The sequence below is a fragment of the Pseudonaja textilis genome, chromosome 3 (assembly GCF_049901715.1).
Source record: "Pseudonaja textilis isolate UNSWEBS1 chromosome 3, rPseTex1.2, whole genome shotgun sequence".
Lineage (NCBI taxonomy): Eukaryota > Metazoa > Chordata > Lepidosauria > Squamata > Elapidae > Pseudonaja > Pseudonaja textilis.
The window spans coordinates 94,640,644-94,653,483 of NC_141992.1; the positions used below are offsets into that span (position 1 = coordinate 94,640,644).

General features: G+C 36.1%; 2 protein-coding genes across 4 annotated transcripts in view; one reads left to right on the plus strand and one right to left on the minus strand.

The window, feature by feature from the left end:
* Positions 1 to 10,307, plus strand: part of TPR (translocated promoter region, nuclear basket protein) — a 58,109-nt gene extending 47,802 nt beyond the window's left edge. For 2 of the 3 annotated variants that reach the window (XM_026703249.2, XM_087930423.1), the window contains 8 exons: positions 3,488 to 3,556; positions 4,161 to 4,255; positions 4,751 to 4,854; positions 5,646 to 5,741; positions 6,546 to 6,702; positions 8,098 to 8,216; positions 9,075 to 9,173; positions 10,083 to 10,307. In XM_026703249.2, coding sequence (XP_026559034.1) covers positions 3,488 to 3,556; positions 4,161 to 4,255; positions 4,751 to 4,854; positions 5,646 to 5,741; positions 6,546 to 6,702; positions 8,098 to 8,216; positions 9,075 to 9,173; positions 10,083 to 10,138 — 795 coding nt within the window. In that variant the 3' untranslated portion in view covers positions 10,139 to 10,307. The remainder of the gene's footprint in view (positions 1 to 3,487; positions 3,557 to 4,160; positions 4,256 to 4,750; positions 4,855 to 5,645; positions 5,742 to 6,545; positions 6,703 to 8,097; positions 8,217 to 9,074; positions 9,174 to 10,082) is intronic. The other variant, XM_026703250.2, reaches the window with a different exon arrangement.
* PRG4 (proteoglycan 4) overlaps positions 9,855 to 12,840 on the minus strand; it is a 33,994-nt gene continuing 31,008 nt past the window's right edge. Inside the window, exons 20-22 of the mRNA XM_087930374.1 lie at positions 12,428 to 12,631; positions 12,079 to 12,204; positions 9,855 to 10,442 (exon numbers count right to left, since the gene is read on the minus strand). Of these exons, the coding sequence (XP_087786500.1) occupies positions 10,342 to 10,442; positions 12,079 to 12,204; positions 12,428 to 12,631 (431 nt within the window). The 3' untranslated portion in view covers positions 9,855 to 10,341. The remainder of the gene's footprint in view (positions 10,443 to 12,078; positions 12,205 to 12,427; positions 12,632 to 12,840) is intronic.

The following is a 12,840-nucleotide window of genomic DNA, read 5'->3' on the forward strand; positions in this document are numbered from 1 at the left end:
GTTATAAGCGTTAATGGACAGTCTGGGGCACTCCAAATGTTTTTGCACTGTTATCCTCAGCACAGATAGTGGTCACTGGAGCCAAACAAAATAATAATGGAGAACCGAAGATTGCCCTTGATATCTGGGATTGTATCCCGACCATTGCTCTTACATACTGCTGTTTTAGTTTTATTCTGGCTATTCCCCTTCCCCAATTCAGATATATTGGGTTAAGTTTCTAAATTGCCTAAGCCCAGTGGGCTATCCAAAACTCTTTGCTCTATGCCTTAATGTTATATCTCCTAAATGCATCACCATCTCCAAAAGGAATGGTACTATTTAAGGAGAAAGGAGAAACAACTCACCTCTCCTCTTGCTTCCTTTCCCATTAGAATAGAAAACAGAATAGAATAACAGAGTTGGAAGGGACTTTGGAGGTCTTCTAGTCCAACCCTCTATTTAGGCAGGAAGTCTTAAGCCATTTCAGACAAATGGTTATCCAATTTCTTCTTAAAAATTTCCAGTGTTTGAGCATTCACAACTTCTGGAGGCAAGTTGTTCCACTGGTTAATTGTTGTAACTGTCAGGAAATTTCTCCTTCGTTTTAGGTTGCTTCTCACCTTGATTAGTTTCCATCTGTTGCTTCTTGTCCTGCCATCAGGTGCTTTGGAGAATAGCTTGACTTCCCCATTAGATGATGTGGATTAGATTATTTTTTTATTTTGTACAATTAATCTATATGATTTAGAAGAGTGGTCAAGAAGAATTTCATTAAGGTAGATTTTTAAAGAAAGGATGTTCTAGAATGAGATTTTAAAGTGAACCAAATTGACCATGATTTTTTGGTTTAGAGTCTGAATGTTGTAGCTTTTAGATTTTCTGGATGTTTTTTTTTAAATAAAGTTTTATTTGGGTTTTCACACATACAAAATACAAGTAAAACATCTTTTTTAAAATAGCATGGTCCCGGGTTGAACTTCTTTATACAGACACAAAACTCAATTTCATGTTCCTTTTTGTATTCTATTCCATATCTTATACTATTTTACATTTTCTATATAGTTTTTCCCTTCTTTTAATTTTCTCAATTTTATTTTGATTATCTCATCTCAATTCAAATCATTATATTTATACTTTCGTCTGTTCTGTTTCAATTTCATATTATCTTTTCTCATTAAACAAATTTTCTCCTGTAGTTACTAATTGGAATATAACACCTTTATATCTTTTAATTACATCCATTCAACTCTTATTTAAACTTCAATATATACCTTAACGTTATGACCTTCAATATAATACATAATACATAACTTCCACTTGAATTCTGCTTGGTACATTCTTATAATACACACTGTATTCTTTTTTTAAAAAAAGAAAGATTGTAAATATATATAATTATAAACCCTCATTCCATTCCAGTTCAGTTCTATCATTAATAATCATTAAAATCTTAACATCTTTAACACTTCTTTTCAATTAAATATCATACTTCCTTAAAAACACATATAATCTCCATAATTAATTTTTCCCTTATTTCTCTTCACATATGTTTTATAAATCATTAAATATACCTTTGCTACATTTATTTATTGACAAGCATTCCACCGAATTACGATAGGTATTTTATCAGACATTTTAATCATACATTGTTTCATATTTTCTAAAATTATTTCTGTTTCTAATATAACCATACTATCTTATGTACCTTTGCAGAATCCCTTTTTCTATTAAGTTTTCACCCATTATCTCTAAATAGGCTCTCTATATTTCTCTATATTTTGCTTCTGTCCTTTATAACTTCTTTTCCTTTCTTTCTTTCCTCTCTTCTCCCTCCCCTTTTTACCCCCTTGTCTCCCTAATCTAATTCTCTCTTCTGCATTTCCCTCTTCTGTTACTTTCTGATTTTATACTTATTTTTCACTCTAATTTTTTTTTGGAGTTGTTTTTCCCAATCTTAAACTTTCCATTCTCTTTCCCCCCTTTCCTTTTTTCCCACCATCTATGATTACTTGTTCATTAAAAATGGCTTCTTCTTTGTCAAGCAATCTTCTTGTTCTGCAGGCATTTCTTGTTGCTTCTCATAATTCCAAATCTCCATTTCTAAAAACTGAAATATGAAGCCAAAAGAACCTCTCCCTTCTTGTGCATCTTCTTTGTACTTTTTAAGTTCCATTTTCAGTTCTTCTAAAAGTGGAGCCATTTTAAACAGATTTAAACAACCACCCGACTGATTTTAGTCATTCAAAACAATAACCAAGAATCCAGAAATCAAGTAATCCAGATAGTCCCAAGTTATATCTTCTTATTTCTTTTTCAACTTTCTCTTCCTGGGGTTTTTGTTGCGATATTTCAGGTAGAATGTATCTTTTGGAAGTCTTGTTGAGATTTTGCTGTAAGTTCTTTTTTAATTCCAGGCAGTCTCCTCCCTCCCAGATCCTGCCCTTTTATTCTTTTTCTCTCCTTTCCTGTTTTCAAAAGCTTTTAATTATCCAGAAATCTTTATTATTCCTTTGACTTTTTATTTTCAGCATTAAATGCCTATTGATGTCAAAGTGGATTTTTTTCCAATTTCTTGCTTAAGTCTCTTAGCTGTCAGTATAGGAAAAGGAGAAAACCAAATCTTTTCCCTTTTCTCTCTCCTTCGCAGCTTAAAAATCTTCTTAGGGAACAATGTTATTGTTTTTTTTAAATAGTTTCAATTCCAGGTTATTTGTTGCTTTTGCTGTTTGAGCCGGTCAACCAAAACTTTCTCTTCTTATCTTCCTCCTGCACATTCTGTTCTGGTCAAGTTCTTCTTTGTAGTGGCCATTTCTGACCACTGCTGCAACCGCCTTTGGGAAAGGGAGTAATGGCCAGCTGGGGAGGAGAGATGCAGCTCTCCTCAACTCTGCAGGCAGTCTCCCCCCTCTTCACCACCTCTACGGGGTGGCTTAGCCCCAAAAGCAGCCGGCTCGGGGCGCTCCAACGGTGAGCACGGATCAAAGCCTCGCAGAGACGAGGTTTCGGTCTGTCGCTGAAGAAGCTCAAACTAGAAGCCACCAGGATTTTTTGGATGTTACATTCCTCCTCACCAGAAAAAAGAAATCCTTAAAATGCCTACACATGCTTATTTTAAGCAGAAATATATATTTTAAATATTTTTGAATGTGTTCTGAGAAAATACATTAGAATTCATAGTCAAGTGTAATAGCAGATTAGCAGGAAATTTCATTCAAAAATAAGCATTTGCAAAACTGACAATGGCTGACTTCATACTTGCATTCTGTCATTTCTTAGAAAAGCAATAACCGATATAACACTGAACCATAAATCATTGTTAAACACTATGGCTAGATGCATCTAGCATTTCAAGCTAAAATCAACCAAGTCAAATTTTGGTTTAGCACAATGGACGATTCTGATTGATCTCAAAACAGAATAATCTTCCCAACTCTAATATTTTTTAAAAACAGGTATTTTCTATTGAAATCACTGAAACTTTTTAAAAATTTTCTTGGGTATATAGAGGATACAAATGACTCGGAGGCAGTCTGTGGGACGTGGACTCCAACTAACTCCGGGCATAGGTGGCATGGTAAGTAATGATCTCCTTCCCTACACTGGTAAAGGATTTTATTGTGTTCTTTGAAATAAGTTCCATTTTGATTGAATTAAAAATAGTATGTATTTGATTAAAAATAATGGAAACAGGTTTTGTAACAAAGACATGCCCATCCACTCTGATTGAAAATGGTTTGGTGATGATACTGCAGCAAATACTCCCATCCCCAAGTGGAGTACAGTGGGACTGCCTTCCCACTGGAATTTGGGAATTAGTCTCACCACTAAAATAACCTATTCCGCTTTCATTGGAATGGCACTGTATCCAGCTGTATTTATATTTTGTTTCCTATCCTTGATAAACTAGATGGGTCAAAGGCTTAGTAACAGTCCTGTATTCTTTGAATTCAGCATGATTGGGAAATCAGTACAAAATGTTTCAACTGAAATGTTTTAGTTATTCCAGAATTTCCTCAAAGTACTCACTCAACTAAGTTGTTCAGTGATCCAAAGCAGAGACTGTGCAGATTTATAAAAATAATCTAGCCTTTCAAAAACTTGTTTAGTGTGGGACATGGAATGACGGATGATACTTTTAAAGAAAAACAGTGCAAATAGCTGTTAATATCTCTTTCTAGCAGCAGCATTTCTTTGATGATGAAGACCGGACAGTTCCAAGCACCCCAACATTGGTGGTACCACATCGTACAGATGGATTCGCAGAAGCAATTCAGTAAGTGGATTTTGACCAACAAAAGACCAGCAAGCCTTTTAAATACTATAGAATGTATGGATTTCTTCACTTGTTATATATTAATTCTCTCTCTCTTATTTATCTATTTGTTTGTTTGTTTAATTTGTATAGCCACCCATCTCACATGCATGATTCATGGAAAAACAAAAACACAACCACACACACTACTGAGCCTCATTTTGACTTGTTTTAAGGACATTACATCAAAGTTGGATCAGCCTGTAGTGTTTTTTTCCACTTAAATTTTGAGTGTAACTCCAAATCCAGACCTCCATGGGTTGCTAAATTTGATTTCCATTGATAATTTTTATGTGAGATTGCTGTCAGCACATTCAACTATGTAATGAACAAAGTATTTAATAAGAATATTTCATTCATTCAGATCTAGGATGTCTTATTTTTGTGTTCCCTTTATTTATTTTTTTGAGCAGTGTAGTTACTGATGGGTAAAATGAAATGTAATCTGTCTTCCAGCTCTCCTCAGGTTGCTGGAGTTCCTCGGTTCAGGTTTGGACCTCCTGAAGATATGCCACAAACCTCTGGCCAATCAGATCTTGGGCAACTTGCATCACAAGGAGGTATAGATATATGAACTTGTGCTTCTATTTTATACCTAGTTGGTGTTTTGTTTTGTTCAAGTCAGTGTTGACTCTTGGTGACCATCTGAACAAGTCCCTGCGGTTTTCTTGGCAAGATTTCAGAAGTGATTTGCTACTATATCTTCCTTAGGTCTGAGAGAGAGTGACTAACCCAAGGTCACCCAGCTGGCTTTGCTCTTGGTCTTCTAGTTTCTAGACTTATGCTTTAAACACTATACCAAACTAGCTCCCTTTATTTTTAGTAGGCGGCATTAAATGTAAGTAAAAAAGAACTCAAACCGGAGAACTTTCTGCTGCCATTCTAACAGAGAAGTGCAAACAAATGCAGCAAATGTGAAAAAAACCCTGATACCACTTTTTAGATCATTTGTTGCCTCTTTAAAAGCACACATCCACATATTTATCTACATTCAGTTAGGATTTGCACTTAGGAAATTCTTTAAATCTTGCATACGATATGAATATCGAATATAAATGGGCATGATAGTTCATATCCATTAAAACATGGATATAGGATTTCAAAATGAACTTTAGATTGTTACTTTTAATTGTTTCATTAACCCAGTATCTAAAAAAAAAGTCCAAAAGTTTTCCCAGATAAATTGCTGTCTTTCTGCTTTTTCATAGTACAGATATTAGGTAAGTTTTGAATTCCTTAAAAAAAAAACTGGGCTTTTCTATTAAGGTAACATGGAATCAGATGCTTTATTGGTTGAATACTGTGCCTTTGAGACTGCATGAAAGTAAATTTTTTTCCCAATTCTTGATAGGGCTAGGAATGTATGAAACACCTCTCTTTCTTGCCCATGAAGAAGAATCAGGGGGTCGTAGTGTCCCAACAACTCCACTACAAGTTGCAGCACCTGGTGAGCTCCGTTTCTACAGATCATGCATTCCTAATAGTGTTATTAGAGCAGAATGTTTGTTGACAGAAATGGAACTGTTTGGTGGGAAAACAGATGTCAGAGAAACACTAGATCAGTGGATCCAAGTTTATTATCACATAACAAAAAGTGTAGTTTATGACACTCTAGTTTCCTCCACCTCCTCTGATGCTGTGTCTGTTCAAAAATAGATATCTGTTTTTCATGTAAAAGCCTACAAATCCCTAATTATGATTGATTCTCTCTCCTACCCCGAAATCAACATAAAATTCAATCTTGGTCACCTCAAGGCAGAAGGCCACTGCTTTACTACTGGAGACTTGTAAGCACAGACTACAATTTTTCTATAATTGCACATGCCCTGAAAGCAGTAAAGGTGTTTTTATTGAATTTGTAATACAGGGATAAGCAATTTTAGGGAAGCTAGGTTCATTTTTAACTTTTTATGAGAGTCCAGGTGGTTGGAGTTGGTATGAAATTTGAGAGTGCTGGGCTTAATTTGAAGCAATGTTAAACCTTTTCAGGGAGTTGGTAAGATGCTACACTGAATAGTAATAGGGGCTACAGAAGTACAAAGGCAGTTGGCAGATTTCATATTTTGATGATGCCAATTGTTCTGACTGGCAAGTAGCAGAAGCAAGAATGTTTAACAGTATAAAGATACATAATAACACACATTTCTACTTTCCAAATGTGGCTTTTTTTACTATAGTGTTTTTTGTAATGGGGAGAGAGAAAGCATCATCTTGGGTAGATTTGGCTTACACCGTTCTCCCCCATTTTCAGTGTCTGTATTTACTGAAAGCGCCTCTGCTGATGCTTCCGAGCACGCCTCGCAATCTGTTCCAATGGTTACAACTTCCACTGGTAACTTATCTACCACTTCAGAATCTGGAACAGGTGATGATGGTGACGAGGTTTTTGTGGAGGCAGAATCGGAAGGGTAAGTTGAAGTTTTCGGTTCGCTACGATCAGATTTTACCTGCAAAATCACCTGAATAAGATAGGTACAATCTAACTCAGGGATGTCAAACTCGCGGCCTGTGGGACAATGCATCACGTGCTGGCCACGCCCACCCCTGGTTTAGCAAAGGAGGAAAAAGTTGTGATATGTCACATGACAGTGTGTTGACACCCTTGATCTAACTGAAATGCTGATGTTCTGATCATTCATTACCTATCACTGAATCTTTTGCATTTTGAAAACAAACAATATGGTGGTTTTACCTACCAGAATATTCCCATTTCTCCAAGAGTAATATACTCTTAACATCTGTTTGGACTTTGTTCTGGCAGAGCCACTCTACTTTCCAGTCTGAGAGCACTCTTAAGACCAATCTGTTTGGATAGGAGGTTTTGTGCCATAACAGATGGATTGCCGAAAGCAGAATTTCAATTATACATTCCTGGCCAGAATGACTTGCATCTGGGCCCGTGGCATTCTGCCAAATATTTATTAGTAGTAGTCCTTATGAGTTGCTTTTCCTTTTTGATCCCTCTGCAGGAATATAATCCCTATATAAAATTGCCAGAGGGATCCAGGGAGTGATTTGCAAGTTCACTAGGCTCATAATAGAAAATAACATCGATTAGCATTCTAGTTGAAACTAGTTCTCTTCTGATATTGAGGATATTGAAACTTAACAGCAGATAAAATTAGGAAGCACAAGTAAATGTTTTGGGGACATTTCTATGCACCTGAGTTATTTTTCTGTTCTTTTATCCAACTTTGTTGCTCTGACTAAGGCTAAGTATAGTTAATTCTTGATAATGATGTACTTTGTTATTGAGCATAATGTGGCTATAGAGCCACTTGAAGTAATTTTGATAGATGGACTTGATAACTTCATTGCTAAGTTTTCCCAGTGTTCAGTTGAGCTTTTTTTTAAAACTGATTATATTTTCTTAGAGCAAAACACCATTATTATTTTGCTCAACTGTAATAGAAATAGTCTCGATACATATTACTTGTAGTAAAAATTAGCAGAGAACTAACACAGAGCTGGAGAAAACCAGTGAGAGATTTACTTCTGCGGTTCCATTTTTTTCTTATTCCACCGTTAAAAGGAAATAAAAGTCTCCATACTAGTTCTCACAGATATGGTAAGTGTTACTTTGCTAGAACAATAAAGATGAAATTCAGGTTTCACCACTGAATATGTCATCTCCTGTGCCATCACTAGGTGTGGGTGAACATAAAGTGTAGGCTGCTTCCAAAGTTATGGTGGTTTTCTGAGTAAAATTAAGGTATTTCAGAGGGCCTTAAAAGCCTGGCTGTTCTCCTGGGGCTCTGTGTTTGTATATATTTTTGAGGTTGTTGTTGTTCCTTTTGTTCTAGAATTTCTTCAGAGGTAGGTCTAGACATTGATAGCCAGCAAGAGGAGGAATCATCTCAAACTCCTGATGAATCAGATCTTCCTTCTACCAGTCAAGATCCTCCATCTAGTTCATCTGCAGGTATATATAACTCCATCAAATCTTGGATCCATATAACCATCATTTGGAGTACAGGTAGTCCTCACTTAAGCACTGGAAGTTATGACGGAGCCCCCAAAAGCTACTTAGGATCCAGTTCCCAGAGTTCCAATGGCTGCATACATCCCAGTAGTCAACATGACTGCATTTCAGATGCCTGTCACCTGGCTTATCTATATGGCTGGTTGCAACGTTTTGGGTCATATGATCATGATTGCCAGTTTCCAAAAAAACCCCACCCATGGGAATATATGGATTCACTTAATGACTGTGGCATTCACTTAACGACTACCATTAAAAAAAAACCCATAAAGCTGGGTGTGGTCAGGTGAGTGCCTTGACTTAACAACTGTCATGACTCATGATGGAAATTTTGGTCTACGTTATGATAATAAATTGAGGACTACCTGTACTTATGAATTTTTATTGATATGGGACATCAAACGAGGAATAATTGAGCCCCTGATGGTTTTGTATTTCTCCACCATTTCAGCTTTTATTGTAGAAAAGATTGCAGTCTGTGGATATGAAAAGGAAGGATTCTCACTAATCACTCTCTGTATCTTAAAGATCCATTTGGGCATGAACTCTGATCATCAATCCTCCAGCCGTTTGACAAAACACTTTAAAAAAAAAACTTTACAGGAGTTTGCTTGTATTACCATTAATTGAAGTTCCATATGAAAATAACCATTCACCCGGTCTACAAAGTTGCATATAGAAAAAAACCAGCCACTTATTTTCTAGTTAAATATTTTATTTGTTAAAGCCACACAATCCTGCAGTACAAAAATCAGGTGGTACCTTAAGAAAATCGATGCCCCATTATTTGTTTTCCAGATACAAGCAGCAATCATCCCAAACCCTTCCGACGCGTTAGACTTCAGCCTCCGACCTTAAGGGCTGGAGTTCGTGGTCGTCAGTTTAATAGACACAGGGGTGAGTATATTTCAATCCCAGTGGGGCTTAGTTAAATAAGTTGCATTACTTACTGTTGAAAAAAATGAAGTATGCATATAGTGTAGAAATTTTGAAAAATGTAGGACCCCTGCTAGCTCACATATTGTAAGAGAAGGAATGGCAGAACCTGGGGGCGGAGTGAAAAGAGGAATCAACCTGGAATCCCTACGTAGCCACAAGTAAACTAGGTCTAATCCCCCTTAAATGTCATTGACCCTTATCTAACTTATGCAGGTGATGACCCTTAATTAAGAAGATTCCTGGGCATAGTGATAAATCAGCTTAATTGATCCTTCACATTTGTGCTTGACATGTATATACCAACTAAGTTAGTTGTTTCAGTTACGAAGAAAATTAAAACATTTAAAGTAGATCAAGAACAGAGTGCAGTAAAGAGATATGATTCATAGTAAATACAAAAAAAAATAGCTTACACGGACAAAAAAGAAATCGTGATTTCTAAGCTGAAACTTTTTTAAAATTGAAAACGCTGTTAGAAGCAATATTTTCAATTACTTGAAGCTGTTTGTCTTAAATATGTATGTTAATTCCACTTAATGGTAACTTTAAGACCTCATTTTTACTAATCGTACTGCTGTAATTCCCAGAATTCCAAAAACCTGCTCCCATTAATATTTGAATGAAGTTTAAGATATTACCCATTCAGCTTCCAGATCGAGGCTTGGTTAAGATGGGTGTAATGGAACAGAATTATCCACTCCAAATTGTGGCTGTGGTGGCTGTGATATTCAAAATAAGATATGGAATGATTATTTTACAGTAATAACAGTGGCAGAGAAATTCTTGTAATGCAGATAGTTAAAATATCAAAAGGCAAAGGAACATTCATTGAAAGAAAAATATGTAACTGCTGTATCTTTCTTGCAGGTATAACTCATGCAATGGGTGGCAGAGGAGGCCTGAACAGAGGCAACATTAATTAAATGCTGTACAAATTTTGGAAATGGTGTATACGGTTTAGTCTGCCTTTCTTCTGCATTAGTATAATAGCTGCCAAGCTTAAAGCAGTCTTTTTTAAATGTTATAAAATGATTGTTGTATGTACAGTTGATTGTCTTTATTAATAAAAACTAGAGAAACTGTCACACAAAAGCATTTCTTTCAGGTTGGTTGAGTTTCCAAGTTATTATGCAGGACACTTGTACCAAGCATTGGACACCGTCTGCCCAGTTTGCGTTGTAACTGGTCTTGCTATTCTGCTGCCCACATCCAAGTTGTAGTAGTTATCTGAAAAGGAATGGAATGGGAGAACAGGGTTGTTAAAATCACGCTACGCAAGTATTAACAGTTGAAAAACAATCGATCATGTAAATCCTCAGTTCGAGATAGGCCTTTCTTTCCATGCAATTTCAGTCATTTGGAAAGCGGCAGGAAGACAGTTTCTCCTGTCTTATTGCAGAGAAAACCTTGGTGTACTTCATAGATTCCTCCAAGAGGACAGATAGCATTGAGCAACTCAAGCGATTGTAAGATGAATGGGCTAAGGTGTATTTGCCTCATTTATCTGCTTACCTTGGGGGAAATGGGTTGAATTTTCAGTAAGATGAAAAAACCCTAAAATATTCAGTCAAATCAAACCAGGACAGAGAAGGGGCTCGTACTTATTTTTTGGAATTTATAAGGCAGCCTAAGGTTTCCTTTCGGCAACAGGCTTTTTAGACAATAGAGGCTTCCATCCAAAAGATCAGGGAAAGAAACATTATGTATCAAGCAGCCCAGTAATGTTGTAACCATGCTAGACTTTTTAAAGAATAAAGGAGGATGGAAAAAACCTCTTGACCATTTTACACTTGTAAAAAATAAATGCAAACTCTTCCTGCCTCACCTTTTGTTTTCTACCCAGAAAGGACAAATGCTAGCCAACTATCGTCCTGCTAGCATTTATCTATCTATTATCTATTGAGATAAAGGGTTCTATGGAAAGCAAAATATCCAAGATGGGTTGCAAGCCTGATCATGGGATTGAATTTAGTATCCTGTATAATCCAGTGTTGTCTGATTTTTATATCTCATACAAAGTCATGTTTTTCTTTCAAGTTTGTCATGCACATTTTGGCTAACACCTAATTTAAAATTCCTGTTTTACTTAACCATGCTAAGACACAGTGGCTATCAGAAAGTGAACAGTAACATTATTGCGTTATTTTGAATAGGATAAGTTATATAAAGGCATATTTCTCCAAAAATCACTGTAAGACAGTAGTTCTAAGCTAAACAAATAGAGCTGAACCTTTCCACCCAATTTCTTTCCCGAACAGGTGGCAACATTTTTCTCAGATGGCCAAGCAAGGTCAGATTAATACTACAAGTACTCAGAATTTTAGGGTTGTATACACTAGGAATTCTTTAAAAGCTTTCTGGAAGAAGGTAATGGCAATCCACTTCTGTAACTCTGTCAAGAAAATTCCGTGGATTTGATTCTCAGGAGTCATGCCAGACTTGAGGACTTTTACTGGGTTTCTTGATAATCTTTGTGTGCAGTACTTAACATCCTACGAAAGGATGCAGTTCCATTCCACTCAAAGAGATCCATTATCAAGTGTATGTTATATATACATACAATAAAATGGGCTGTAAAAATGGTTACTCAGCAATTATTTCATATTTGAAATTCATATAAACCGCACCTGTTTTTCTGCTTAAATAATTTCTAAAAATGGAATACTCATACACAATTAACATTTTTCACTCGCCTTTCAAACCTGTATTTTTGTCCAGCTCTTTAAACTATTTTAAGGAGAGACTAGAAATGTGGTACGGGGCTGAAACTTCTGAAACTGAGGATCTCAAGAAAAGTACAAATAATCTTATGAGAAACAGCCTCAAATAACTGGCAGTATCTGAAGTCATAGCCACAACATACCTTTAGCAAATGCATAGTAATCGTATCCATCCCCATTCTCCTCATTAGGAACAGAAATAGCAGAATTAAATTCTTTGGGAAATCCTCTCCAATATGATGTAATTTTAACCTCTGGCTGCAGTACTCCTGCAAACACAAAACAATCTCTTTTGAAATTATAAAGATGATATAAAATCATTCAGAAGATATTTTAATGGCATACAAGCCCCTGTGACAAAACATTAAAAGAGCAAGATATAATCAACCTCCATACAGTTGGGCTGCTTCATTTGGAGGTTATTTTTGGAACTGTAACATTGTACAACCTAATTAATCGTAGCCTCTAAACAAGGCAAAACAAGGACCATGCCTGTCGAATGATGGGTGATCCGAATGACTGGGTACTGCCTTATCCGGATTCTACGGAAGATCTGACGAGATTGTACTGCACGTCCAAAGCGTCTCTGCCTCAGAACCAGAGTCTTTGGTTTATAAACTGGATAATTCACAGTTACAACTTTCTTCTTACACTTCTTTGGTTTTTGTTTGTAGATATATTGTTGAACATTGCCACCTATAGGAGAAAAGTAACACAGTGAAACCAAAAGTAATACAGTACAATGAAACCTAGTTTTTAAAGACCTAGCCTAACAACTGATAATATTTCACAAATGACAGATTGCAGGAAATTTAAAATAAACTAAAATTTTAACTGCCTCATCCTAATTACATAGCATTCAGTGGATTTGTTTACTGTGTGTTCAGGGAGGTGTCTGGATGGAA